This window comes from Spea bombifrons, chromosome 3 (genome assembly GCF_027358695.1).
Source record: "Spea bombifrons isolate aSpeBom1 chromosome 3, aSpeBom1.2.pri, whole genome shotgun sequence".
Lineage (NCBI taxonomy): Eukaryota > Metazoa > Chordata > Amphibia > Anura > Pelobatidae > Spea > Spea bombifrons.
The window spans coordinates 100,477,390-100,504,630 of record NC_071089.1 but is presented as its reverse complement, the minus strand read 5'-3'; the positions used below and the strand labels follow the sequence as shown (position 1 = coordinate 100,504,630).

At 40.7% G+C, this 27,241-nt stretch overlaps 2 protein-coding genes and 1 long non-coding RNA gene across 4 annotated transcripts; 1 reads left to right on the top strand and 2 right to left on the bottom strand.

The window, feature by feature from the left end:
- Nucleotides 1-928: 928 nt before the first annotated feature.
- Nucleotides 929-9,394, top strand: LOC128483681 (coagulation factor VII-like). Its single transcript, XM_053459948.1, has 8 exons — nucleotides 929-1,010; nucleotides 3,162-3,316; nucleotides 4,790-4,814; nucleotides 5,603-5,716; nucleotides 6,486-6,620; nucleotides 7,190-7,728; nucleotides 8,302-8,419; nucleotides 8,717-9,394. The coding sequence occupies exons 1-8, from the start codon at nucleotides 950-952 to the stop codon at nucleotides 9,292-9,294; spliced, it is 1,725 nt and encodes a 574-aa protein (XP_053315923.1). The 5' UTR covers nucleotides 929-949; the 3' UTR covers nucleotides 9,295-9,394.
- Nucleotides 9,395-10,972: 1,578 nt separating this feature from the next.
- Nucleotides 10,973-11,298, bottom strand: LOC128483041 (uncharacterized). The gene is made up of 2 exons (XR_008351036.1): nucleotides 11,229-11,298; nucleotides 10,973-11,194 (listed from the first exon to the last, which is right to left on the bottom strand). It is a non-coding gene; the product is annotated as an uncharacterized LOC128483041 (long non-coding RNA).
- Nucleotides 11,299-11,958: 660 nt separating this feature from the next.
- On the bottom strand, nucleotides 11,959-25,560 carry IWS1 (interacts with SUPT6H, CTD assembly factor 1). Of its 2 annotated transcripts, XM_053459066.1 has the most exons (15): nucleotides 25,375-25,560; nucleotides 24,012-24,121; nucleotides 22,023-23,187; nucleotides 21,706-21,889; nucleotides 21,239-21,296; nucleotides 19,083-19,186; nucleotides 18,419-18,569; nucleotides 17,923-18,005; nucleotides 16,586-16,715; nucleotides 15,620-15,737; nucleotides 14,743-14,854; nucleotides 14,423-14,479; nucleotides 14,090-14,201; nucleotides 13,744-13,907; nucleotides 12,371-12,419 (listed from the first exon to the last, which is right to left on the bottom strand). In XM_053459066.1, exons 1-14 carry the CDS (start codon nucleotides 25,406-25,408, stop codon nucleotides 13,779-13,781), a joined length of 2,547 nt encoding a protein of 848 aa, XP_053315041.1. In that variant the 5' UTR covers nucleotides 25,409-25,560; the 3' UTR covers nucleotides 12,371-12,419; nucleotides 13,744-13,778. The 2 variants fall into 2 exon arrangements, with proteins under 2 accessions (XP_053315040.1, XP_053315041.1); XM_053459065.1 differs by lacking the exon at nucleotides 13,744-13,907 and having other exon boundaries at nucleotides 11,959-12,419.
- Nucleotides 25,561-27,241: the final 1,681 nt, after the last annotated feature.

Genomic DNA, 27,241 nt, shown 5'->3' with positions numbered 1-27,241 from the left:
CATCCACGTGTACTTCAGACATGTGTGGTGGGTCACAGCTAAAGAAGGGCCATGCTGTAGAATAAAGATTCTAACTGGTCAATCATCTATAGTTGAGACCAGTGCCACATTAAGACCAATGGGAACCTGTATATGCATGCATCTTTGGTTGACTCCTCCTAATACTACTACTCCCAGTGGTGTATATACCTTTGGCACGACCCTAGGCCTAACCCAAGGAAGCGTTGTCTGCCTCCCCTTTGTGCTTCTGTCCTTTTTTTACTGGGCGTTGAGATATGATGTCATATCCCAGCTCTCCGCTACAGATAGCTTGATTGCCCAATAGGATGATCAACCTCCTTTTTTTTTGCAGCTGAGGGACCTGCTGCCCTAGGCCACAATATACCACCCACTACACCTGCCATCCATTCCATCCCAGTCTACATGTTGTGTTCTCCTCTCACACATCTTTAGTGCTCACTGGCGTGTGGCACAATTACGTGTATTTGGTTGAGACTTTGGAAAATGTCAGTGGTGTCAGATTGGGGCTCAGCCATTGATGGTGGTTGGATGCAAGCAATGCCCAGCTGCCATGTGCCGACTTCGCTCAGCAGCTATCCAGTTTGCACTTATAGTGTCCTCCCCCACAGTGGCCATGCTGTTGACTATTTGAGCTCTGCCTTGGTATGCACTGTCAATATTTGCTTGTAATGATGATTAACTAGAGATCATCTACTCTGCTCTGTTAAACTGCCCACCTTTCATGCCCTCGCTTGTCCCTACATGAAGACTATTAGTACACACCTTCTTATAAGTAAACCAGGGATCCAAGTGCTGACCCACTCCCAGAAAAGGTATGTAAATAATTATAAAGATTTTGGCTACGAAGATCATTGAATAATACTGGCCTAAAATCTGTCTGTGCTCTTTGTATTTTAATTATAGGTTGAACAAATCCCGAAAAGTCAAGATGACTAGAGGCTTCCTTTATACTACATTGCTACTACTCTCTGTATCATCCTGTTACTCAGGTACATTATTATTTATTAATTCATACAGCGTCATTATATTCCAGACCCCTCTACCCGTACTTTCTTCATTTGACGGCAGACCTCAGCAAAATACCGCATTAATGTTGCATTGGGGTTGGTTTTCTCAACATGCTGATTTATACCAAATTTTATAGCTGAATTCAGCATTAAAAACATAATTCCTAGTACTTCTGAATGTCCAAACCCTTCACATAAATAACTCTATAATTACGTTGCCACAATTTTTGCATGTAATTCCTTATTCTCATGTGATACAAAAGCAGGCACTGAGGTTGTAACCTCAGTAAAAACAAAAAGTCTTAAAATGTTCTTAAAATGTTCCCTGTATCGTATTTATGTAATTCAGTATTCAAAGGAAAGAATAAAACATCCAATCTGCTAAAGTTTATTTGCTTAACATGTTAAAGTGCAATTAATGTTGTGTCTCAGTGGAACAGCACCATTAGTGTAAAGACTGTATTTCCCAGCACCAGCCTGAAGAGGTGCCAGCGTACTGATATTTAACATTTTTACAAAACTTTAAAACTAAAAGATACAAAAAATGATCAAAAGAACACGTAACTTATTATACGTGAAGCCTTGTACTGTGTGAATGGCTCAATATATCAGATATTATTCAAGGGGAATCCTGTCATTTTCTTTATTGTATAGATTGTAAGCTCATCTGAGCAGGGCCCTCCTTACCTGTTGTTTCTGTATGTTATCTTGTTATGTTATTCACTAATTGTTATGTCCTGTCTACCCTTCGTACAGCTCTGCGGAATCTGATGGCGCTATATAGAAAAATAAATAATAATAATAATGTAATGTTCTCTGACTCATTATCATACTGCCTGGGGTAAACAATAGAATGGCTCGGTGTTAATCACCCAGCTGGATGCTCTGATTAACTAAAGTCTATGGAGGAATGACGTGCCTAGCTCTGCCATAAAGAATCAACTCAGTGTGGTGTTTGAGCAGAGCAAACTACCCAACAATCACATGACTGCTTACAATGGCGGCCTCCAGGTCTGCAGATAAAGCAGGTCTATTGCAACTAAATGAGATAAAACCAGTGCTTTTTTTGTGTCAATGTTGCCATGTATCACTGTATATAACACTGTATTTTATACAGAAAAATGTATTTTAGAATCAGAGAAAAACTGAAGTACTTAAAGCAGTAGTAATTCGTTTTAGAGCTTGTGTATGATCAAGAGATCATGTGAGATAAAAATATGGTATTGAAACCAAATTAAGAAAAAAATGTAAGCATTTTGAGCTCTAATGCTTACGGTAAAGGGTAGTTGTTTTAGTGATTATTATCGTGTTATGTACACATATATTCTAGATAACAATTCCGTTTTAACTATCATTTACAATAAAGTGCATTCCTTTCTAAATGAGCTGAGCTTGAGACTCTTTAAAGATTAAGCATTTAATAATGAAGATTATATGTAGTGACTCCAAATGTTAAGAAATGGTTCTAATACTGGTCCTCATGGTTTGTCATCATTTAAAGATACGCTTAATTGTGTCATAACACACTGGGGGCAGATGTACCAACTGGAGGTGTGATACATGATCACAGCAACCTAGAATAGGTGCGGGCATATGTCTTCAAATCAAACTACACCTCATCCATTTTACAAGTTTGCTTCTGTCGAGACAAAAAGATAACTAAGCTAAATAATGTATCTTTATGCAGTTGTTGCAAATTAGGCAAAGACTTGCTACAAATGTCTAATATTTGCTTTCCGATTTTATATAACTACATTGTGGTAGAGCGATAAAGGCCTGTAAACACATGTATAATTTTACAAAATCTGTGTACTGATGCTCCATCCAAGGCCATTGAGGAAAGTAACAGGTATATGGAATTTTCTTCATTGAAATGTTGGTTTAAAGGTCATTTTCAAGTGCTTTGTCTGAGAGAATTTAAACTTTGTAGGGGCAAAGTGTGTGTGCGTGTGTGTGCGTGTTTTGATGCTGGCAACTACCACCTGAAAAAAGCCCTTTTTGATGATGATGCCCAGTGTTCCACCAGTAGCACATATCTATCTGGCAGGGATGACGTGGATTCTGTGAAATTGATCTCTGTTGGGAATAAATTGACTTGTTTGCTATTGTTGATAAAGGCTGTATTTCTTGCAGTGTTTATAGAACGTGAGAAGGCTCACCGCGTACTGCGAAAACGCGCCAATTATTTCTTAGAGGAAATACATCCCGGGAACCTGGAGCGGGAATGTTTTGAAGAAATGTGCTCCAGGGAAGAGGCTCGAGAAATTTTCAAATCTCAGGAAAAAACAGTGAGTATTAGAGTCTTATACTTGCATATCTAGAAGTCAGTGTTTCCCTAAGTGATTACTCAACACAGACTCATTACTCTTTGTACGCATTTTGATTGAAGGCAGAGCCGGCCTTAGGTGTTCTGGCGCCCTGTGCGAACTACTCCTCTGGCGCCCCCCCTCACTATCCCCCCTCTGCCCCTTCAAACTACCCCCCCTCTGCCTTCAAACTACCCCCCCTGTGCCTTCAAACTACCCCCCCTGCCCCTTCAAACTACCCCCCTATGCCCCTTCAAACTACCCCCCCTGCCCCTTCAAACTACTCCCCTCTCTGCCCCTTCAAACTACCCCCCCTCTGCCCCTTCAAACTACCCCCCTCTGCCTCTTCCTTCAAACTATCCCCCCGCTCTCCCTACTTCTCCTTATCCTAACTTACCTTGAGGAGTCCTGCCGGCATTTCATGTTGAGCGCCAGCACCGCGACGGAGTCACGGAGAGTAAGGGGCGTCGAGCGGTTGCTGAGAACTTCACGAGCAACCGCTCGGCGCCCCTGCCCGGGACATAAATGAAAACATTGTTGGTTTTTTTTGTTGTTGGTTTTTTTAACTTTATTTAGCATCCTCCATGTTAAATAAAGTTAAAAAAAACTTTATTTAACATGGAGGTTGTTAAATAAAGTTAAAAAAACCAACAACAAAAAAAACCAACAATGTTTTCATTTAGGTGCAGGGGGGGGCGGCGGCAGCAGCGGCGGCGGCGGCGGCGGAGGACCCCGTGGCGGCTGCGGAGGAGGACCCCGCGGCGGCGGCGGCAGCAGCGGCAGCAGCGGGGGAGGACCCGGCGGCGGCGGCGCCCCCTGGAGTGTGGCGCCCTGTGCGGTCGCACAGGTCGCACACCCCAAAGGCCGGCCCTGATTGAAGGATCAGGTGATCACATATAGCTGTTTACAAGGGACATTCTTTTGAAATGACATCTTCTTCCCTGTGTTTTTTGTTCTCGGAAAGGTTCAGTAGATGTCAAAATCGTGTGGCCTCATTGTTTATTTTTTTTAAATAAATTCTTTAAAATGCCATAAAAAGCATTTAGCATAGTCAAAGTCATTCATTATCTTATTGACTAACACACTTAAATAATATATCAGTGATACTTGATGTGGCTGGTGGTCTTTACTGATGGCTGCACAGACCTCCACAACTGCTCAGGTTTGCACTGGGAGGGCTTGCTCCAGACCCCATTATGTTTAAAGATGACCCTGCTTTTGCTACTGCTATAGTCTACCCCCACCGGTTGATAAATTATGACATCTAACTAGAAGAACAGAGTGGAAAAGAACAACCAATGTTGGATCCATTAGTTTCCTTACTCAGTTTTGCTGGATGTGTAGCGTATAAATGAAAGAATGCAGGGATAATTTAACAGAACAAATCTGAATATTTGTTCTAACAACTTGCATGTGAACATTTAATTGATTTACTCTTTTCTTGTTCTTTGCCAGACAGAGTTTTGGTATCATTATAAAGGTGAGTGCCAGAAACTGAAAGGGTGTCTTAAGAATGGGATGACTAGACATGTTTCCTTCAAAATGGATATTCTTCTGTAATTTAGTCTTCTGTGACCTGATAATGATTGTTCACCGATATGTCCTCTAGTCTAAAGATATACCGTATGTTACAGGAAGGATGTTTTATGATATTTACCTTGCAGACTATGCTATTACAAAAATGTTACCAGCCAATGAATTTTCACCGGGACTGGATCCTATACATGTCTTGTGTTTTTTTTTCTCTATACCACATTTTAATGAATGTGTATTGGAGCAAGTTGGATAGAATCACCAGACTTATTCTGCAGTTCCTGATTAACACGTTACACTTACTACTCTTCAAATGTGTGCAACATGGGATTTTAACCCAATTTTGCAGTAACAGGCCTGGGCTGACCATTGGAAACTCCAGGCTAATGCCTAGTGGGCCAATGCCTAGTAATCTGTCCTACCTGGTGTCAAAGCTGTTCAGATTGCCAATGTAATAATGTAGCCTGTGGCTCCTGGCTACACCTAGGTTGATGTATCAGTGAAATGTGTGACCACATGCGTCCAGCTTGAGGTCGCACACTGATCACTAGCCACTGACCCATAGTACCAGGGCCCATTTTACATGATGGTCCAGCCATGGCTCGTAACAATGAAGATCAAGGCAACATGTGTTTATTTTCAAAAGTTCCAAATGCTCCTCCCTCTGTTTTTGGATGTGTTTACAGTTCTAATGTATTTGATTCATTAACATATATCCCTTCTTAAATAACTTAGACCTCAGTCCATGTAAACTGAACCCATGTCAGAATGGTGGGATCTGCCAGCAGTATCATTACATCTACACATGTCTATGTCCACCTCGCTTCGCAGGAAGACACTGTGAAAATGGTAAGTCATCTATACACTGATCAAGACACAAGACATGGCATATATAAGAACATAATGATGTGGTTTTAGGACTTATACACATCTTTCATTGTTAATGCTGGAATGAAACAGAAGTCTCTGTTTCAGAAATAGTTACTTTTTAAGCATCAGTAGATCACCCGGAATATCCTGTTATCTTATCTTTGTATGAAAGAAGCCACTGCCATATACCAAACCTCTCTACTGTCCCTCATTAGGGGTTCCTATTTTGGACCCAAATCCCCATATTTTTTCTACAACTGGTGTCCATTTTTGTTGGCGCTCAGAACCTTCGCACGGTGTCCTAAAACCTTAAAAGTCACAATAATGTCTGTATCAACAAAATATTTTTCTTTATAAGTGAAATAGTCTGAATAAAATACACTAACTATTCTTTATCCAGATGCCTTACTCAGTTAGATAAATACTGTAGCTACCGACACAAATTCTTGGTGAAGTCATTCTAACCATACACCCATAAACAAAAGTGTCCCTCTTTGCCCATTTCAAATGTTGGGAGGTATGATATACCGTACCCTTCCTAAGAAGCTTAGTTGGAAGTGGGCACCACCATGAGGTTCTTTTTAAGTTAGAAACATCTGCATGCCCACAGGGCTCTGGGAACATAGTTCTCCTAGGATGCCAGAAGAAGCTAGAAGGGACATTTTAATGTGAAATGTGACAAATAATTCAGATGATTATTAGCGTTGCACACACACATGTACAACTTGGGTTATTTCTTTCCTGGCAGTAAGAATTGAGTGCTGGTATAACAATGGCGGCTGTTTGCAATATTGTACAGACACAGCACGGTCACTCAGTGTGAGTTGCTCCTGTGCACATGGATATTCCCTGAATAAGGATGGCAAGAGTTGTGACCAATCTGGTAGGTAGAACTACAAACCATTAATGGTAAGGAAGTGAGTAGAACATCATTCATATTATTTTTTCAGGGAACTTTCTCGTGATTTTCTTACTGCGTTATATATAAACACATTTGCCATGCACATTTTTGTCCACAAAAACCTTTTGACCCCTGGTGGTTCTGCCTGCTAACAGTCGCCACTCTTGTCTGCTGTTTGCCAGAGTGTGAGCTAATGCCTAGCGGCTTTGAGATAATTACCACCTTAATCAGTAACCCTCGATTCAGCTGACAAATAGTTATTCAATATCTATGATAAGTGTAAAATTATCTGCTATGGTTTATCCTACTGCTGTGATGGCAGACATATGCTTCTCATGGTTGGGGCTTTCATAGAGTTATTCATTTTTTCCAAGCTACAGAGTAATGGACGCTGTTCTGTATCTACTGTATCCTAGTTCTCAGAGGCCCGCTAGCAGCTTCTCACTGATATATGGCACAATATTGGGTTAAAAAAACTTTTCAGTCCCTTCATCTTTATATGAATACTTGGTGGGAGAGTGTCTGTTACTAACTAGACATTCTCCCTACAGCTCGTTATCCATGTGGTCTGACAATAAGCTCATCACGCTCTCTGGAGGAACCTGAGCTGGACTTGGAACCTCACAAGCTCCCTCTAAATAACCCAGGCACCACCATTGCCCCCTTCCATCAAATTAATTTAAATAGCAGTCTTACTAGTAATAATACTGAACAACCACTCAACATGAACGATACTGCCTGGCAGCACGGGAAGTACAATCCTTCTAGAAATATCACTGAGAATGAGAGAGTCTATGAAGACAACACTACCAGGGCACACAGTACCAATGTGACTGCCTGGAGACAGGATACCAACGTAACTACAGAAACAAGACCGTCTAACGAATCTACTTGGGTATATGATGAAAATGTCCCTGAGTCAGATGACAGCATAAACCTAAATGCAGATGCTGATAAGAATGATCAGAGGGCATCTGCTTGGACAGGGAGTATTACAGACTTTACAGAAGAGGCTGAGGACAATTCTACATCTGATGATTTTCGGATTGTTGGAGGGATGCGTTGTGAGCTTGGACATTGCCCCTGGCAGGTGTGTAAACCTTTCAAATAATAAAATATTATTTTATAAACACGTACCATAAATATGTAAATTTGGTTCAGTGGATACTATCCTGTGCTATGTTCAGACAGTACATGAGCTATGAGCTAGAAGTGGGAACTACGTAATTCACTTAAGGACATCACCAGTGGATACTATCAAATGGGGGTAATTATATGATGAAATATAGATGCAAGGAGAAAGAATTCTGAGTATTAAAAATGTTGGTATATGTGGTGAGCACCAGCAACTGTTAAAACGGAAAGGGTAAACTGGCTAAAGGTGCCGTAATGTTTTGACCCAATGGTCGGGTTATTCCAATAGGACATGCAGTGGAGTAGTCAGTGGTCCACAAGACGTTGAACAGCAGCAGAACATGGAACTTCCTGTGTATGGTTTGCTTCTTCAGCTCCGCAGAATTTAACAAATACAGAAAAAAAAGTATCATTCCCCTCTATGAACTGCAAACATGCACAAATATACAGTGTTTACAAATGTTTTAAGGCATTTGCAGATCACTGTTTCCCTGTATTTTCATTGGTCGCTTACTTTGCCTCTTTCCAGGTCCTGATCCGAACTTCTAGAGGAATAGATTTCTGCGGTGGAACCCTGATCAGCAGCCGTTGGGTACTGTCTGCTGCACATTGCTTCGAAGGCATTAATCCACACCATGTAACCATTGGTGAGTTATCTCCATGGAGCAAATCACGCAATCTGGCAGCCTATATTTTTTGCTTGTACGTTCAATTATGACCATTGCACATTGTAGGCAATAAATCACAAGACAAAAAGTAACAAGGACATAGCTGCCCAGGCACATTTGGTTTAAAGGACATTGCTAAGCTTTTTATTCTTGTATTGATGAAAAATACATTAGCTGGGGGATGAAATGCTGAGTTTGGACACATTTCCACCATATACCTAATTCTTCTCTCTTTTCTGCTTTACACTTCTACTCATTAAGTTTCTTAAATTTCAGGAGATTATGACAAGCTTCGACGAGACCAAGATGAGCAGAAAATTGCAGTACTGAAATTTTTTTCCCATCCTCACTATCTTGGGGAGTACTATGACCATGACATTGCATTACTGTACCTGCGCAGTGCAGTCATTCTAAATGACTATGCTCGACCAATCTGCTTACCCAGCCCTGGTCTAGGACGCCTATTAACTCAAGAGGGTGAAATAGGGCAAGTAAGCGGATGGGGAGCCACACGGTACATGGGCCGTTTTAGTCGCTTTTTACTAAAAGTCAGACTACCGATTGTCAGCCAGGAGGTTTGCATGGCCTCCACAGACAAGGTGTTGACGGGAAACATGTTCTGTGCGGGCTACAGCTCTGGGGCTCGGGACTCTTGCAAAGGGGACAGTGGAGGGCCCTTTGCCGTTTTTTATCGGCACACGTGGTACCTGCTGGGAGTGGTGAGTTGGGGTGAAGGGTGTGCATCGGAAGGAAAATATGGTGTCTACACAAGAGTGTCCAACTATATCCCATGGATAAAAGAGACAATAATGGACACAGAGGGAGCTGAGGAGCATCTTACATCTACATTATAGATGCTGTAGTAAAATATTTATGCAAACAATCTGAGGCAATGCATAGGCCAAGGGTAGCTGACATTTTTATTATCTACTGTAGAAGTACAGCACCCATAATCCTCAACCAGCTGGGTCTGCTGCATCTATGAGAGATGAAAATGCAGGTCATTGGTTCAACAGGTGCTTCACTTTAGAAGGATACCGCCAAAATCATGCTCGAAAAAGGGTCTTCGTGGGGGTGGGGGGTTGTTCCATTTTAAATAATTCCTCCCAATTCATGTCTCCTAACTTTCTGGAAGGTGGCTTTGTAAGGGTGTCCAGAACTGAATTAGAGTGCAACCGGAAATAGTATTTCTGCTAGTTCTGTCACACTTTGTCACATCGTAACTTCTAAGAGGTTATTTTAATCAATACCGTTTGACATTTTTAATATACTGAGCCTTAAAACGCACAATTAAAATGGAAAAGTGACAGATAAGCATTCAAAACGGACATTAATTCCGTTAATGAAGGTTTTTGACAAGTAGGCAGCCTCGCAGCTTGATGAGTTTGGCATTTTGTACGGCGTGAAAAATCCATAGCTGTGGGTTTGCGTGTAAACAGAAAGGGAACAATGTTCCTTAACCCTTGGTGCATGTATATATTTGTACAGTTCTACGTAAAACCACTTTTCACATTGCTTCTAGTAATAAACAAAATTGTTTTAAGTCATATTTTGATTGTCTATCAATTAAACTGTCATAATTAGTAATGAAGAAAAACAGTAAGATACAAACATGTAAATTAAAAAATATACCGTATTTGCTCGATTATAAGACCTCAAATAGAGGTCTGACTACAAAACTAAGATCCAGATCCCCTGCAGCGATGCAGGGGACCTGGATCCTCCTCTCTGGTAGCCGGTGTGCACAGACAACCTCCCTCCACTGCTGCCAGCACTTCCGACAGGGCTTCTATGACTGAGCGCCTGCGTGACATTACCTTCCAGTGCTCAGTTATGGAAGCCCCGGGTAGCAGCAGAGGTTGTCTGAGCGCATCCCACAGATGTCCACTGGCTGCTCCACTTGACACCAGGGAGTCTGGAGCACGGGGGACAAGTCCAGGGATGCATTGGTAAGTCTGGGGGGCGCATATAGGGGGGTTTAAAGGCATATCAGGGAGGCAGAGTGGCAAATAGGGGAATATAAGGCATATCTGGGGGCAGAGTGACATATAGGGGGGAATAAGGCATATCAGGGAGGCAGAGTGACATATGGGGGGGGGGGAATAAGGCATATCAGGGAGGCAGAGTGGCAAGCCTGGGGGCAGATGTGCATAACTGGGGGGCAGGTTGGCAAATAAAAAAAATACATATTTTTCTCAATCATAGCTTTTAGTAAATATGAAAAAAAGTTTACATTAATATTTACTAGTAAAACTTTTTTCCTATAGGGTCATCTTATATTCAGACTTTTTTTCCTAAATTAATATTCAGATTTGGGGGGGGGGGGTAGTCCTTGTTGACCTTACTTGCATTTGCCTACCCAGAATCTTGCATTTGCATTTTGCACATCTTTTGATGCTAAATATAACCTCACACAGAAGTGTCTAATATTTGGGGTCTTGTGCTATAGCCTCACGTATTTACATGTTCACGAAGCTGAAGAATACCCACACGATCATCAAACAGGAGCCATGGCAGATCAGAACGTCTAGCTTTTCACTATTTTATCAGTTTATTAAATTGACGTAACACAAAGTTGACACTAGCGTAATAAATTCTAGAAATCTTTGCAAGCCTGCTATGCATTTTATATATTTACAAAAGTTAAAAAGGATGAACTAATGATAAAGTAAAATACTCAATACACATGAATCATTAAGATCACAGGGAAATCTAAAAGCCGGCATTAAAGAACGTTTCCAAACATTCACCCGTCTGCAGTTACCTGTATTATGCATTTACCTGCAACACCGGCTCACCAATTTCAAGTGGCAGCGTTTGAGGATGGGAAAGCGATCAGCTACACCTTCTGCTAGCCACAGCACTTTATTGTTGGGTAAATCATTACAGGTATAAATCAACGCAGGTTGGTGGGTTTGCACGTATGTGGAAAGCCCCCCCATCACAGGATGCTAAATGTTTGCATGTCTTGTGACAGTGCTGACAGTATTTGCATTAAGAACACTTGAAGCAAGAAAACCTTGTTACTTATTCACTTGCTAGCAATGTAGCTGGCAACATAAGTAAAACCATGCTTCCCAGCAGAAGCAGACCCCGTGCGACTATACATTGATGGCTAACTTCAAGTTCCATACAGCCATGTACTCGGCAAGACGGCTATTTCACTGGCCAGCTTGATTTCTAGAAATTGATTTGAAAAAAAACGTCTAAAGTAAAATGATAAAAAGTCAATCCCATTCATCCGTTTCACATTCCACTTAATGCAATTACAAACCTTATGTACAGACTGCTTGCATATATATTACAACCTATATTACAAAAAAACCTCAATAAATCACATCCATAATGGCATTTACTATGAATGAAAGCTTGTGGAGATGCATAAATTACATTAAGCTTAAAACATCCCCAATACCTAAGTTGGAAGAGGCTGTATTTTACTATATTGAACTATTTCTCTTTGTCATGGCATGACTTGCTTTATGCAAACAATATCTGAAGCCAACTTTACAATACCATTAGAAAAACGAGATAGAATTTTATTGTCCAAAGTTCAGACAATGAGGTACGTAGAGAAATGTATCTGTACAAACAGCATTAAATACAGCCCAGAAATTAAGGCTAAAGTTCATTATAGGAGATGGGTTAGTTAATAAGAGATGTTGAGACTCCTTCGGGGCACAGAATGCCTTTAAGTGGGTTATTGTGCAAAAGAAAAAAAAAAACATTAAAAAATATTGCCAAAGGCTCCAGTGAGTCCAAATAAATGACAGCAATGGGACCAAGAAACCGTTCAGTGTGGGGCTCATTGTGGGCTCCCTCACCCAAGCCACAGCAGCAACACATGTCACAACGGCATCTTGTTCCCCTCAATGCTGATTTTCACAGCATGCATCGAGCGCCCCTTCTTCCTGATGTCCGAGAACTTCCTTATTTGTTTGTCCAGTCGGCTCACCCCTTTTTTATTGTTTCCCTGGTACTGTTGGAATAAGCAAGAGAGTATTAGAGAACAAGCAAAATACCACAGATACAAAAATTACATTTCTAAGCAGCAGTTATATGGAACAGAAAAGGGACCATCTTGATGAAGGTCCGGTATACAGAATGAATACCTGCTCAATAAACTGCATTATATGCGTACTGAAAAGCCTGTTAGTGTGTGTTCTTTATAGACACGAATATATATATATATATATATATATATATATATATATATATATATATATATATATATATATATATATATATATATATATATATATATAATGTATACATATACATCATGTCTATAAAGACATATTTGATGAATTTGTCAAAGGTCTGTATACTGACCATAAAAGCGATGTTTTATTCTGCTGAATAAACTGGACTTTATGGACTTAGTACACTGGCCCAGCTGCCGTGTAGCCCATCAATACATTGGTAAGGAACCTTTAGGCTGAGTGTATAGAAATGTCATCCAGTGTACTTTGCTTCTTGTAGTTTAATAAAATTATCGTAATATAGTTTTCTCTTTTAGTAGACTATGGGCACAAAAAGAAAAACTTATGCAAACCACTAGAAATGCGTTACTGCGCTAACAAAGAAGGTTATGTGCCACACACCGCAGGGTCAAAGCAACTCAAGTGCTGGTCATACACAGAAGATCCATGCAAATTAGTTGGCAGCACTATCTGTGCACTTTGAATGAGAAGACATCCCAAAAAACTAAACTCATAACAAACACAGATAAGATGGATTGATAAAGAGTTGCAGGAAGATACAAACCCCTGTTAAATATTAAAGCACATACGCGATAAACAGCTGAGCGGTTAATGGAAGAAAAGAAACAACCCCCCCAAAAAAAAAAAAAAAAAATCAATTTCCTTACCAAAGCCCATGGCTTATTGGGACTGTTCTTTCATCCAGTCTAGTCCACTTACCATGGATAATGACCATAAAAAAAGCATTAAGCCCGTGCATTCCTCCTGCCTGAGGTCCCAACAGGTGGGATATGTCAAGGAACGTGAGGCACATAAAAAATATTCCTCACTGAATCTGCATCTTGTGAACAAAAGTTTGTTTTTTATGGTCAAAAAAACAATACTGTCTTCAGAAAGTAAATGCGATATTGGTGTAACCTGCAATAATTTGCAAGGGGACAACATCTACCAAACACTTGAGGACTGGGGCAGAAATCGTAGTTTTCATGCTTTATGGATGTAAGTGGGATGTTAGTAGGAATTGCTCAGCTTTGAGAAGCACAAACCGTGCATACACAACAACCACGTGCGGTCTCTAATCCAGCAGTGAGTGGAAGATACCTCTCACGCAGACACAAAGGGTCCTCGCCCCAATACTAGAGGGGCATCCTGTTGCCCTCGATGCTGAATTTGATGGCATGTGTAGTTTTAGTGAGCCTTTTCTGTTCAGCAAATCGTCTTTTATGTTTCTCCAAGCGAGTTACACCTTTTCGAGGACCTCCAAACTGGGTCACGATTCCATTGGAGGATGCAAAAGGCAGAACAAAAGGGTGGCAAAGAAAGGTAAGTAGTTGTTCCCTTATAGACAGTCAACCACTTGGATCACTTACTCCAAATTAAATAAGGGAGAAGAGTGAAATTGCATTAACTGTATGTTGTTTGATGTCACCAAAGGAATTTAACTCACCCTTGAACCTTCCATCTCTATATTCCACTTCGGACGGACCACGTAATCCTTGTTGGAAGGCAGTGGAACTCGAGCTCGTGCGCAGAATCCTGGTTCTCCTGGCCGCAAAGCTCTAACAGATAGAAAAGTGACAGATTTAGTGGTTTGACTTATAGTGGACCAGCAAGATAACAAATGTAACTTTTCTATAATTCAATAAACTTTTTGTTTAAAATTACAACTTCCCCGCCTTACTGAATAATAACCGTTTTAAAATGTTACATTTTAGCAGTAATTCCTAAATGTATTGATAATCTTACCGGTGAAAATCCACTTTTGAGAATATGTACTTACTTCTCCTCCCCTGTCAATACTTTCTCCAGGTCTCTGCGTGGTGTTTGGCCTCCAGAACTGTCAAAAAAACAGATTGGTTTAAAATGTGCTACATAGAAACAAGAATACGGACATGTAATTTCTTAATATTTAACCATCATTAACCTTTTTCTTCCCATTAAGAAAACTAAGCCAATCATTCTTTTATAAAAAGGAAGGTGTGAAAAATTATTTTCATAAGAGTTTATATGAAAACTAAAGAACATGAGCCAGCTGTCCCTAAGAAGTGTGCTAAACCATGAGGAACCCAGCACGCTTTTTGGTGGCCTCTGTAGGGTTACCTGCTGACTCTCCTGCGCTGGGGCATCTGTTCCAAGTCTCTTTGTTCTCTCTCCTCCCTGGTCATTCCTTTGTAGTTTGAGGTCAGTCCAAAGATAGGCCGTGACCATTCATCTACAATAAAGCATACCGTGGGTTGTGTGAGATTGAAACGCATAATTTGAAAGAACATAAAGGACCTGGCCCATCTAGTTTGCCTGTTATTCATGTAAAGACCCTAACCAAAACTTATTGTCTTAAACATGCATGGGATAGGTATATGGCTGTCCTGAATCTAAGTCCCCTCACTTTATTAAACACTACCACTCCTGTTATGAGGCATTTCTATTTATCTACCACCCTCTCAGTAAAGTACAACCTCAATAAATTGAAGGCTGAGATTAAAAAACTCTCAATCCACACTCAGGTGTCGCTGCCTTGGAAACCTCCTAGTGATGGCAGACGGACCACCGTGGGTTCTGGACAAGTATAAGTTGCACTTAAGCAAACCCCACAGCCTCTGCCGCCTCATAATTTGTTTTCTGCCTTTTTAGAAGCGCAGCATGCGTCCTGGGGCATCTCTCAATGCTTCCCTTCATAGATGAAATATCTTAAAGGTTAACAAGATACAGGCTAAGGAGGAGAGCATTTACATATTGATATTGAAATGATGCCTTGCCCCAAAAACCCTTCCCCTCCATTAAATTGTATTGCCCCATAATGTATGCACCTAACACCCGTATATTTAATACAAACCCAAAGCAATTTTGGGTTGTATATTTAGATAAATCTCAATTTTCCTCAATCTACTTGATAAATACAATATCATCCTGCCATTCGTGCTTATGAACCGATTTCATAAGTCATTTAAGTCACATTTCGTTGAGGACTGTTACGTACTGATGAGCTTGCCAGCAATGTCTTTGTTGGGTCTGGACTCCTTGGGGTGTTTGTATAAATACATAACAGCTCTGCCAATCCCACTGTGTTTTAGAGTCTCTTGGCTCACACTGGGCAGCTGAAAGAAGAATAATGCATTTAGCAAAGAGAAAGAGTCTGTTAATAAAACAAATGGACATATAGCAAAGTACATTTTAGTACTGATAAAGAGCATACCAGACTCAGTTTCTCTAATTATGGTGTTTATTCCGAACACAAAACAGAAACTCAATGTGTGGGAGAATGAGTAACAGTCACCAGTGTATCGACTATATGACCAAAAGTTAGTAGACACCTGACCAGCACACCCATATGAGCTTGTTGGACATCCCATTCCAAAACCATGAGCATGAATATGGAGTTGTCCGGAAGGCTTTGTCTGTAGGAGCGTGTGTCGTTTCAGCCAAAAAAGCTTTTGTGACGTCAGGAACTGATGTTGAACAAGAAGACCCAGCTTGCAATTGGCGCTCCAATCCATCCTAAAGATGTTCAGTGGGGTTACATTTAGGGCTCTGTGCAGGACACCCAAATTCCTCCACACTAAACTTTACAGCAGGCAGGTGTTCTGGTAGGTGTCATTCTCCTGGCATCCGCCAAACACAGATTTATCCAAAACGCTAGGGAACAGGTTACCACTACTGCAAATTCTAGTAGCGGTTTGCTTGACACTACTCAAGCTATGTCTATGGAGGCTGCATATGTGCCTGATTTTATACACCGGGTAGCAATAGGTACGGCCGAAACGCAGTAACTGGGAGGGGTGTCCACATACTTTTAGGCATATAGTATTTAGTAGTGAGAGAGAAATGGTCACCAGCTCGTCTGCTTTATTAGGTGCTTTAATGCATGGGGATGTTAAAGCATGTAATGAACTGAATTATGACACTGTATTTTTTTGTTTCTGGATGTAAATCTCCTGGATCTCACCTCCTGAAGTATTTTTAGAAGCTCCTCTCGGATTTTCAGAGCTGGCAGACTGCGGTCAGGAAGGGGAGAGAGCCATTCCTTTATTGCAGACATGACCCCACTGTCAATGAATGTCTCTTTCAAGTCTTGCCTAAGGAGAAAAGACAAGACATATTTTTTACAGCAGCACCACTAAAGCTGGCAGTTTTATAGAATGCCAAAATATCGAGGATCATATCATTGAGGGGGCATGACATGCTATAACCACCTCTGTGCTTCATACAAACCCATTGGTGACCACAAAACATAGTGCTAATTAGAGAATTTCTCCTAAATAAATTGTCTATACTGAGCTGGGCTAATGGGGACAGCAATAAAAGAAAAAAAATATTCTGTATTCGTGGAAAAACCTACGAACCAAAAATTGTATAAAATTAAAATAATATATTATAGTACAAAGAGGTTCGATTCTCTTCTAGAATACATCCCTAACCTACAAATCAGAAGCAGTAGCTGAGCACCATGATTCCGCAGTCCCTTTTTTCTCCTGATACACAGATGATTGCTTTGTATCAATTGGATTAGTGTTCTTTAGCAATAATGTGCATAGAAACCAGTAAATAGAATGCATTATGAATCAAGCAAATGTTATAAATGACTCCTATGTGAATAGATTGCAGTCACACAAATAGTTAGGATAAAAAAAGATAAAAAAAAACTATACTAAAATAGAAAAGTAATTATATTTCTGCAATCTTAATTTTTTTTAAAAAATATTTTTCTTTAACTTATAGTGGCTAAGGGGCCCTTTTATAGATAAAATATATACATTTTATTATTTTCATTTAAAAAAGAATGTTATTTATATTTTATATATATATTTTTTTTTTTTTAATTAGGGGGAAAAACTATTTTCCTCCCTCTCCACCTCCATATCTGTTAGTGATGATCACAATGTGATCAGCAAGCAGGGCTCCATAGCCCAGCATTGTTGCAGACTTCAATAATCGGCCACCAGGGGGACCAATGGGAGAGCCCAGCAGGGTCTAGAAAGAGACTGCCGAGACTCTCCTCATCTCATGCGAATGTCGGGTGGGTGTCAGCAGTGACAGCTACTGGGAAAGGAATGCCTGACCGATTGTCAGGAGGCCAGCATTGCAACAAAGTCAGGATGTACCTGTACGTCCTAATGGGCTTCTTGCCACAAGTTTTAAGGGGACTGAAAGGGTAAATAGGGCTTTTGTCTTTAGTACATGGCAAGCATTATGTTTCAGCAAAAGAGAAACACACCAAACATTCAAACAACTACAATCTTTTAGCTTCCAGGTATTTAGAAGTTAAGGGTGAAAATATCTTACTTTTTTAGATGCATCACCACAGTCGGAAGCAGGGTTAATTTTTTTAGGGCTGGCTTCTTGCTAGAATTGAGATTTCTGTCCTCCTAAAAACACATGAAACAAAATGATGTCAAAAATGACTGACAACCAAGAAGTAGCCATGCATAGGGGCCACTGTCACTACAGGACAACATTTTTTATTCTGTCACAACCAGAAACACAGTAGTATCATCCAAAAAACATTTCTTAATATGTACCAAACATTGGAAATAGCAGAATGACTGGCGGGAAAAGGTAATGCGAGTCGAAACAGGCATTTGGATTAGATTGTGAAGGAAAGAAATCCCGTTTAAGTTATTGTTAAGTGACATGTGGAAGAGGATGTCATGTTAAAAATAAAATTATATGCTACACACACATAATATGCTCTGGGTCATATGAACATCACTCTACAATGCACAAAAGCAGTCTTAAGGTTTATCATTTTCCTTAGAAGATTAAACAGAAAGATTCTTACCTCTGCTGCTTCATTCATCTTTACAATCATAGCATTAACGACATCATCGGCATCGCTAATAAAGGTGCCCCCATCACGATTCCTTCTGCGTTTACCGCTCATACTCTTCTTCCTCTCCAACATCATATCAAAGTCTGATTTGAAGTCAGCGCTGTCACAGAAAGTGGAAATAAGTTTAATATTCATAAAGGAAACATGTCTTAAACCCTTAAGGGCCAAGGCTATTTTTTTTTTACATTGAAGGGTTATTGGTAGTTTTGTTATCTTGTTTTGAAGCCACTTATTGGCTGATGCTGGTCTGAGGCAGCCAGCAGCAATGGCCCTGAAGCTGCAGATAGCCATGAACCATGTGATGTTATGTCCCCTGCTTTAAACATGGGCAATCTGTGACAAGAAAGTCATTGAAATCAATGGCAGCCCCCGCCACACATGGGACTGAGCAGAGCCAGCACTTCAGCTGACTGTGGGTGAGTATATGTCATAGAAATGCGTATGGTCAAATACATCTCCTGTAAGGAATTTAGGCTGTGGGTATAGAAGAGGGCAAACTTAAGAAGGGCCACGCAGGTCTCGTATGAATTAAAGGGTAGATGACGGTGGAAGTGTCCCTCTCAATGAGCACATCGATTTCTGTTTTATAAATATTGCATTCTGCTGCACTCACTTTTTACTAGATCTAATGTCATCGTCTGAGTCGGATTCTGCAGCTGCTATCGGTTTTTTGTTGGCTGCAGCCTTCTCCCCTTCAAGTTCCTCTTGATTAAAACCCTATTTAACAAAGACAAAGGAGAGTAATCAGAATATCCAGTACGAGATATCACTCAAGCCCGTCATGCACAATGCCATTTGGTAAAAGCTATTCTACACAACACAAACCCCAAGGCTACTGTGCACCTTAAAATGTATACACTTAAGGAGCAGTTTTAAATAGACAGCTTAATCCTCAAAAAAAATTTTTTAATGCATATTAGAGTTAATTTTGCAATGTAAGGAGATCAGTGCAGGCATTTGTTTAGTTTTTTTTGTTTCACTTTAGTAAACATCTTTCAGAGTCTCTGTAGCAGCCTGGCTGAAACCAGTTGCAGGAGTCGCCACCAATTGCACGCTGGTTGAAAAAATGTTTTTTAATTAACGTCAATCTCCCGCATTCATGCTAGATCTGAGGTTGTGGTGGTCCAATCAGAGAGGTAGATGGGGTGTCTGAGGACCTCAGACATTGTGCTTTTGGGAATATATAGTTAATGGGGGGTTTGCTTGTTATTCTTTTGGGGGTAAAACTACCCATATACATGGTGAAACTTTCTAGTTCAGCCGTAAAAAGGTTGAAAGCTGTTCGCACTCTTCGGGCTCTTTTGTGTCTAAAGCTGACATACTTCACATAGGTGGGATTTACACGCTCAACAGACGCAGTAGAGTTATTTTTGTGCTTTATTTCTCGTTTTGTGTGCTGCATCCATTCCAAAATGTGCCTGAGATGTGAACAGGTACAGAACCCCCCTCAAGAAATTCTGTGTTCCCATTAGATGTGTTTGTGGTGGGCCACATGGAAAGGTAAGTGGGGTATCTTTGAAAGCCTCAGGTCATGTGCTTTCAGGGAATATGGTTTTTGGGGTTATTTTGGTGGTTAAGGAAAGCCCCCCCCAAGGGGGCCTTGTAGCCATGTAACATGGATAAACCACACATATGCGGTAACTGCGTGCTCAGGAGAAATGTCAATTTTTTTCCGGTTTCCTTTCTTATTTCAGGTAGCCCAATGTGAAGCATCTATTTCAAAATGTGCCTGATACATGAAAACCTCAAAATTCTGTGTTATTGGTAAGTTTGTGGTCGCAGTGGGCTACCAAGAAAGGTTAGTAGAGTGTCTTTCAAATCTTTAAGGCAGACTTCGTACAAACATTTTTTAACGAAAATTGCCTGTTTGTGCATTCGTAAAAATCAATGGTAAGAAGGGAGATCTCCGACGAAACCAAACTGCAAAAGTAACAAAAATTTGTCATGATTTGTCTCCATATGTAGTTGCCGCCACTGGCTGTGATTGATGGGTCCAACAACTTGTGCATTCAAAGACTTGCCAGACAACTGAACTGCAAACGAACGTACGGATACTTGTAAACGAGGGTCCCGCCACTAAGGAATGATCTTCACAAATTGCATGCTGCATGATGCAGTGTGATCTCCCACAATCCTGCCTATCAGTCTGTGTCACAAGTTGTAGAGAGAAGATGGGCAAATCTTTGTGGACTACATACCTCATGATCCTCAGGCTACCTTAATGTTGACTGAGCATGATGGGACATATTGTTTCTAAAGAAGTGTTACTAGTCTCTGAGCTGCAGGCGAGTATACCCATGAACCCCTCACATTACTGTAAATAATAAAAAGTGTGCATGAGTGTCTGATACACGCTAGTTTTGATTTTGTACTTTCCACCTCGGTTTGTTAGGTGCTGTAATGAATAAACAATGCTTTATGGTTCTGATTTTTTACTAACACGCATAGGAATGGTTGCTGCTATTCCCACCGATTTAAGTACTCCTTTCAGCACAAGTAGCCGAGGAGGGGAAAGCGACATTACAATGTGATAGAGTCCATGGAAAACAGACACCACTATACTTAAGGCTAGATCTTGAACTATTTCTTTAAGAGACTTTTTTTCCACCTCAGATTCCTAACACACTCTGTACACCTAGGATAAAAGATTACATGGGCTTTAAATGATGAGCTATAGGTGCCCATCAAACCAAAGCCAACTAAATATGTTGCTTTAGACAAATCTGATTTACACACAATGATTGCCTCTTTTTAAGGCAAAAGTCCTACCGTGAATTCCTCCTCCTCTTCATCTCCAGACTCCCCAAAAATATCAGCTATAAGATTTCTGCACAACGAGAAAGTATAAAGTCATTGTAAAACTACATAGTATAAATCCTCCACAAAACAGCAAATATTAAAACCATGAACTGACTGCTCAGCAACTAAACCATAAACATTTGTAGAAAATAAACTTTGGCTTTCAAAAGTTGAGAAAGAACTTAAGAGTGGACAAGAAAGTTTGCTAGAACCGTCAGAAAAAATGTTACTCAACATTTATATCAGACCCAGAGAAACAAAATGTATAAATGACTCCTAACCTAGTGTCTAGATGAAACACAATTTCTCCGGGTCTTTATAATACTTCAGTAACTCTGTTGATTGGAACGGCAAATCTCCTACATTCCAAGCTCCCTTACTTACCTTTGCCGTACCTGTAAGAGACAGTTATGTTGGTTGACTTCTGCACTACTTACTCTTCCTCGTTTCCAGAATCACTGTCGCTACCAAACAGCTTTTTCTCTTCCTCCTTTGACTCGCCTTCGTCTTTAGCCCCTTCTTCCTCCTCACTGTCAGAGGAGACAGCTTTCCTTTTTTGCTTCCCAGATCCAGCGTCACTGTCGCTGTCCCCATCAGAAAGAACTCTCTTCTTTTTACCCACTATGTGAAGTAATGTGAAAGACCAAACGTGCTGAATATTAACAACTCTATTATACTATACTATTATTACTGTTTGCAAACACAAATAAAAACGATGACAACACTTTCTTAAACGTGACAGGTGAGACAATACCTGTTTTATCAGCGGGCTCTTCGTCTTCAGTGTCAGAAAGGATCGTTGCTTTTCTTTTTCCAACTCTTTCTCCATCACTTTCTTCTTTTTGTTTCTTTGCATCCTCGTTTTCACTATCATCGCTACCAGAGCTATGTCGCGGTGATTTCTTTTTCCTCTTACGACCAGGTTTACGTTCCTCTTCGCTGTCACTGTCATCAGATGATACAATTTTCCTCTTCATTCTGGGAAACTCATCTTCAGAGTTGTTGCCTTCTGTCTTGGGTGGCTTTTCGTTCTCTGAGTCACTGGCAACACGTTTAGAAGGGGCCTCATCTTCTGAGTCACTTAACACGGCCTTAGATGGTGCTTCATCATCAGAGTCAATAAGAGATCTCTTAGCAGGAGCCTTATCTGCTGGTTTCTTTTTTGGTGCCTCATCTTCAGATTCACTCCCTGAACGCTTGACAGGAGCCTCATCTTCAGAGTCACTTTTCGGACCCTTGGCAGGTGTATCATCTCCAGAGCTGCTCTTGCCACGCTTGGTGCGGACTTTACGTTTAGCAGGTGCCACACGCTTGGCAGGACCATCATCTTCAGAATCACTTGTTGCGCGCTTGGCTGTAGCTTCGTCTTCAGAGCCGCTTGCTGTATGCTTGGTGGCTGCCGTACTCTTACTAGCGGACTCCTCTTCAGAGTCACTTGCCACATGCTTGGTGGGGGCATCATCTTCTGAGTCACTTGCAACATGCTTGGTGGGGGCCTCATCTTCTGAGTCACTTGCTGCACGCTTGATCATAGTTTCATCCTCCGAGGCACTGCCTCGACGTTTAGAAGGAGATTCATCCTCTGAATCATTCACTCGACTCTGTCTAGGCGCATCATCTTCAGAATCGCTACCTGAATGTCTAGACCGAGCCTCTTCATCAGAGTCACTGGCTGCACCTTTCATGGGAGTTCCATCATCAGAATCATTGCCTTTCTGTTTGGGTGCCTCGTCATCTGAATCACTCCCAACACGATTACGAGTTCCTTCAGGCTCAGAGTCACTTGCATTTCGGTTAAAGCTGTCGTCATTTTCTAAGTCGCTAGAGTTGGGACCTTGTTGTACCTCATCTTCTGAATCATTTGCTTCAGATCCACTGGCACCCCTTCTCTGGTTGTCCTCTGCATCACTATGTTCATTCTGAAGATGCCAAAAAACAAAACAAAAGCAAATGGTCACACAACAGAGATCAGGGCTAATATGGATGATCATTGAACGTGAAGGTGAAGATAAATTCAAACAAGCAGATTAGGGATGGTTATTTTCATATGCAATGCAAAACTATTGGGGGTACATAATGGACAAGCTATTTAAAAACCAGAGCAAAACTAAAGTAATTCTAACATCAAAGCCAATAGCAACATATTGTTCATAAGATAACTATCTACATCCATTTTCAATAACTGATTAAATAATTAAATTTTACAGGGACACTTAACTGTACACTCAAATTACACAGCTCTGAAATTGTCTGCATGACTAAATATGTTTGCTACTAATGAACAACCCGTGATGCAAATCAACAGTTAACTCCTGTGTAATGGAATAGGGTTCCTTGTTCTGTCGTATAAACACTGGTTGTACCCAATGTGTTATTAGAACCCGGAAAGTAACGGATATACTAGATCTCACCCCTTTGGGAACGATATATACTATAATGTAAAGAAGTAAAAAGTGTCCCCCTTCATCGCGCACTAGGCAGACACAACATGGTAAGCCGGGACTCTTACAATATCACCAGATGAATAGCATTACAGCATTACTTAAAATAAAAAGGAAAGCAGCATCAGCTATCTCTGTGCTATAGATGACAGAAACACAAATAAACCAGCGTTACAGAAACCACCTTTTTAGAAATTCTTTTGGACGAAAGCAAAGAGAGATTAGTCTGATCAATCCCCAAAAAACAAAGTTTTGAGCTCAGTTAAATGCGGAGAAGATGAAGAATATATGGAGACAATTACCTCGTACCGGCGGCCTGGACTTCCAGCTTCTGAACCAGGATGATGCTCGTTTCCTTCATCATCAGAGGCAGAATCCCTCTCATCCTGTACCGGAGTAGCACCTCCATCGTCTGCAGGAGGAATATTTAACATTGTGTGTAACTTAACTCTCTGCCACCATTTTCATAAAGTGAGGAGAGCAAATATAAAAAAAGGAAACGAGCAGGAATTTATCAAGTATTATACAGGAACACAAATATTATTAGAAGCTACCATCAATAAATGGATAATTTCCTTCCAAAGCAACCAACATACGAATTACATGCATGGACAGATATAACCCCAAAATACAGCTTCATACGTCTGTCCATGAACCACAAGTATTCTGGGCCAAGAGTGTCACTAATCCCATGAAGAGTCCTGATCTCAACATCATCGAGTCTGTCTGGGATTACATGAAGAGAGAGAGACAACCGACACTGCCGAAGTCCTCAGAAGAACCGAGATTGGTTTTCCAAGATGCTTGGAACCTGCTGAGCTCCTTAACAAATGTGTACCTGGAACAATGGGTGCTGTTTTGAGGGCAAACTTTTCTAGGTGTAACAATTGGCCCCAGAGGTCCACACAGGTGGTTAAAATGGAAAGCCTATTGCTTTGCATCACTCATCACTGCTTATTTCACGACTTATATACTGGTTTGTCACGGTCAGTTTAAGCATGCCATACCTATCCAATGTGTAACGTACGGCACCATATAGATAATGAGAAACAACTACCAGGGCTAAGGTTGGTGCAGCTACTTCTTTAGCGCATGCCCGTGTAACTCTGTATATCCGATGCACATCTACCCGTGAGGGTCATGCAGCGGACAAGTTTAGGAGCCTCCAGCTGGTGAATACATACAATATGACTGCAGATAAGCATTCAACCATCTAGTCAGCCATTCTTCCTGCCTAAAGACCTTAATCAGTTCTTTGCCTCATCTTACACTCAGGATAGCCATATGCCTATGCAATGCATGCTTTAGTCCCCTCTCTGTAATAGCCTCGAGCACTTCTGATCTATACAAAATACCATAACTATATGCCCAGAAGTGAAATCGTAGGAACCGAGGCCACCTGAAGTGTATCCATCACGGAGAATGAGAACCGGATCAAGAAATAAACCAGAAACATCGGATGTAGAGTGAAGCACAGATGGGATACATGCGCAGCACATATATTTATGAGAACCAGACATTGATACGAGCACCACATGTTTCCCATGATCAGGAAGTCAGTGTTACTGGTTTATGATGAGTATTTCACAGAAAACGGGTCGACTCACAAACTGACCCTCGGAAGTCGAACCCAGACGAAGAACGCAGCGCTCTCGGCCTATTTACCTGAGTGTTCCGGGCTGTAATACTCCGCCTGCATGGCTCAATTTACTTGAGCCTCCGTTCCCTTCCCCGCTAATCTCTATGAGGATCACCAAAAGTCCAACAAAAATACTATATTTCCCTCCCCTTGAGCCCAAATGCGAAAACAGTAGGCCGCAACCAAGCCGGCTGCAGCGAACATGCGCAGTAGAAAGCTCAATGGACGGGTCAATCAGGGAAGAGGCGGGACCCAAGCGTCATATCTGCGACGCCTCATGTGAGGTAAAAGAAAAGGCGCGAAAAGTGATTGGCTTATGGGAGGGAGAAGGTTGCGAACTCTGACTCTCCGTGTGTGTCGTACGAAAACCTTCAAAGATAGCGTGCGGATGGAAAACGGGGCTAGGGATATATTGTTAAATGTATGCGGATTTCTAGTAACTATATTTTGTTTGAGTCTTTTCTTTAGAGTTTAGGGGGTATTGATTTAGCTTCTGCTTCCTGAAATGAATCACGGAGCCCAGGAGTTATGTTAACCCTTTTTGTTGGTGGCTAATGGTGATGCACCCTGTATTGTCATTTAACCGGGACCTCTACCCAAAATGATACGATGTCCTCATGGTCGGTAAGAGAAGTCTGTTGGCGGCTCTGGCTTTGGGGCAGGCAGTAGGCCCAAGTCTCCTGTTCATATGCAAGTGTTTTCTGTTCGCACTCGGCTATCAAGTGTTCAAACATTGGTCTTCAGATCTCTTTATATAATCCTTACTTTTAATGCAGAAACAGGGAGAGATTCGAATTATTTATAATACTCGTTTTAAAGGTCATTACTGTGCTTTGCAATCCTGATCCGTGCTGCATAGAGAGACCCCCTTATGCCTTCGCATTTACCAGTGCTGCTTGCCAGGTGGGCATTAGCTTCCATTTAACCCCATAAGGACCGGACTGTATTTTTCTTTTTGTACCCTTTGGGACTGAGGTAGTTAACATTTTTGTGGTTCTCGTGTTTTAGCTGTTTTTTCTTTCTCGTTTAGTTTAACTACACAAATGATAGCCTTCATTTTCAGAAATAAAACTTTCTTTAGTTACTGTTATTTTGATTATATCTAACTTTACTTTAAAAAATAAACTATTTCTTATGACTTTATTTTAAAAATATTTTATTCATCCACAAAAGCGGAAAGAACTGGAGTCAAGCTATCAGACAGTTTCAAATCAGTGGTCATGCCATCAGACGCTTTTTCTTTAGAGTAGCAAAAGGTGCATTAGACCTGCAAACGTGATAATAATCATATAATTTTACAATTCTCGGTGGATTTTACAGAGTTCTCACACAAATATATCTCCCTGCAAAATTACATACGTTTATTAAACAAATTAAAGCTAAATATCTGCTCATATCCAGCAAATTACATTTTATAGCATTTCTGCATATATTACAAAATTCCACCATTGGACCAATATATTTACACTGCACATATCTCACATACACACCCCTATATAATATCTTACAATATGGTGCATTTTATGGTGAAATTTAAAGATATAGCACCCCAAATATCAGCGCAGTACTTGATAAATGTCATATTTCAACATTCTACATGGGGTTAAAAAAAAAATCCCCCATTGGACCAATACAGTTACACTGCACATATCTCAAACATACACCCCTCTGTTATTGCTGAGAATATGGTGCATTTTTACTGTGGAAATTTAAAGCTATAGTGCCCCAAATATCAGCCCAGTAGACAGCAACCGGCATTTTTCAACATCCTACATGGGGTTAAAAAAATTTCCCCATTGGACCAATACAGTTACACTGCAGATATCTCAAAAACATGCCCCTCTATTATTTCTGAGAATACGGTGCAATTTTACTGTGGAAATTTAAAGCTAT

Bases quoted from the DNA above. Each gene is read 5' to 3' on its own strand.
- LOC128483681 (XM_053459948.1), top strand. From the start codon at position 950: ATGACTAGAGGCTTCCTTTATACTACATTGCTACTACTCTCTGTATCA. The intron at 3,317-4,789 runs GTGAGTATTAGA...GTTCTTTGCCAG, and splicing joins TCAAATCTCAGGAAAAAACA to ACAGAGTTTTGGTATCATTA. The intron at 6,621-7,189 runs GTAGGTAGAACT...TTCTCCCTACAG, and splicing joins CAAGAGTTGTGACCAATCTG to CTCGTTATCCATGTGGTCTG.
- IWS1 (XM_053459065.1), bottom strand. From the start codon at position 25,408: ATGCAGGCGGAGTATTACAGCCCGGAACACTCAG. The intron at 21,297-21,705 runs GTAAGTAGTGCA...CTCGTTGTGCAG, and splicing joins GATTCTGGAAACGAGGAAGA to AAATCTTATAGCTGATATTT. The intron at 16,716-17,922 runs GTAAGATATTTT...TTTTCTCCTTAG, and splicing joins GTGGTGATGCATCTAAAAAA to GCAAGACTTGAAAGAGACAT.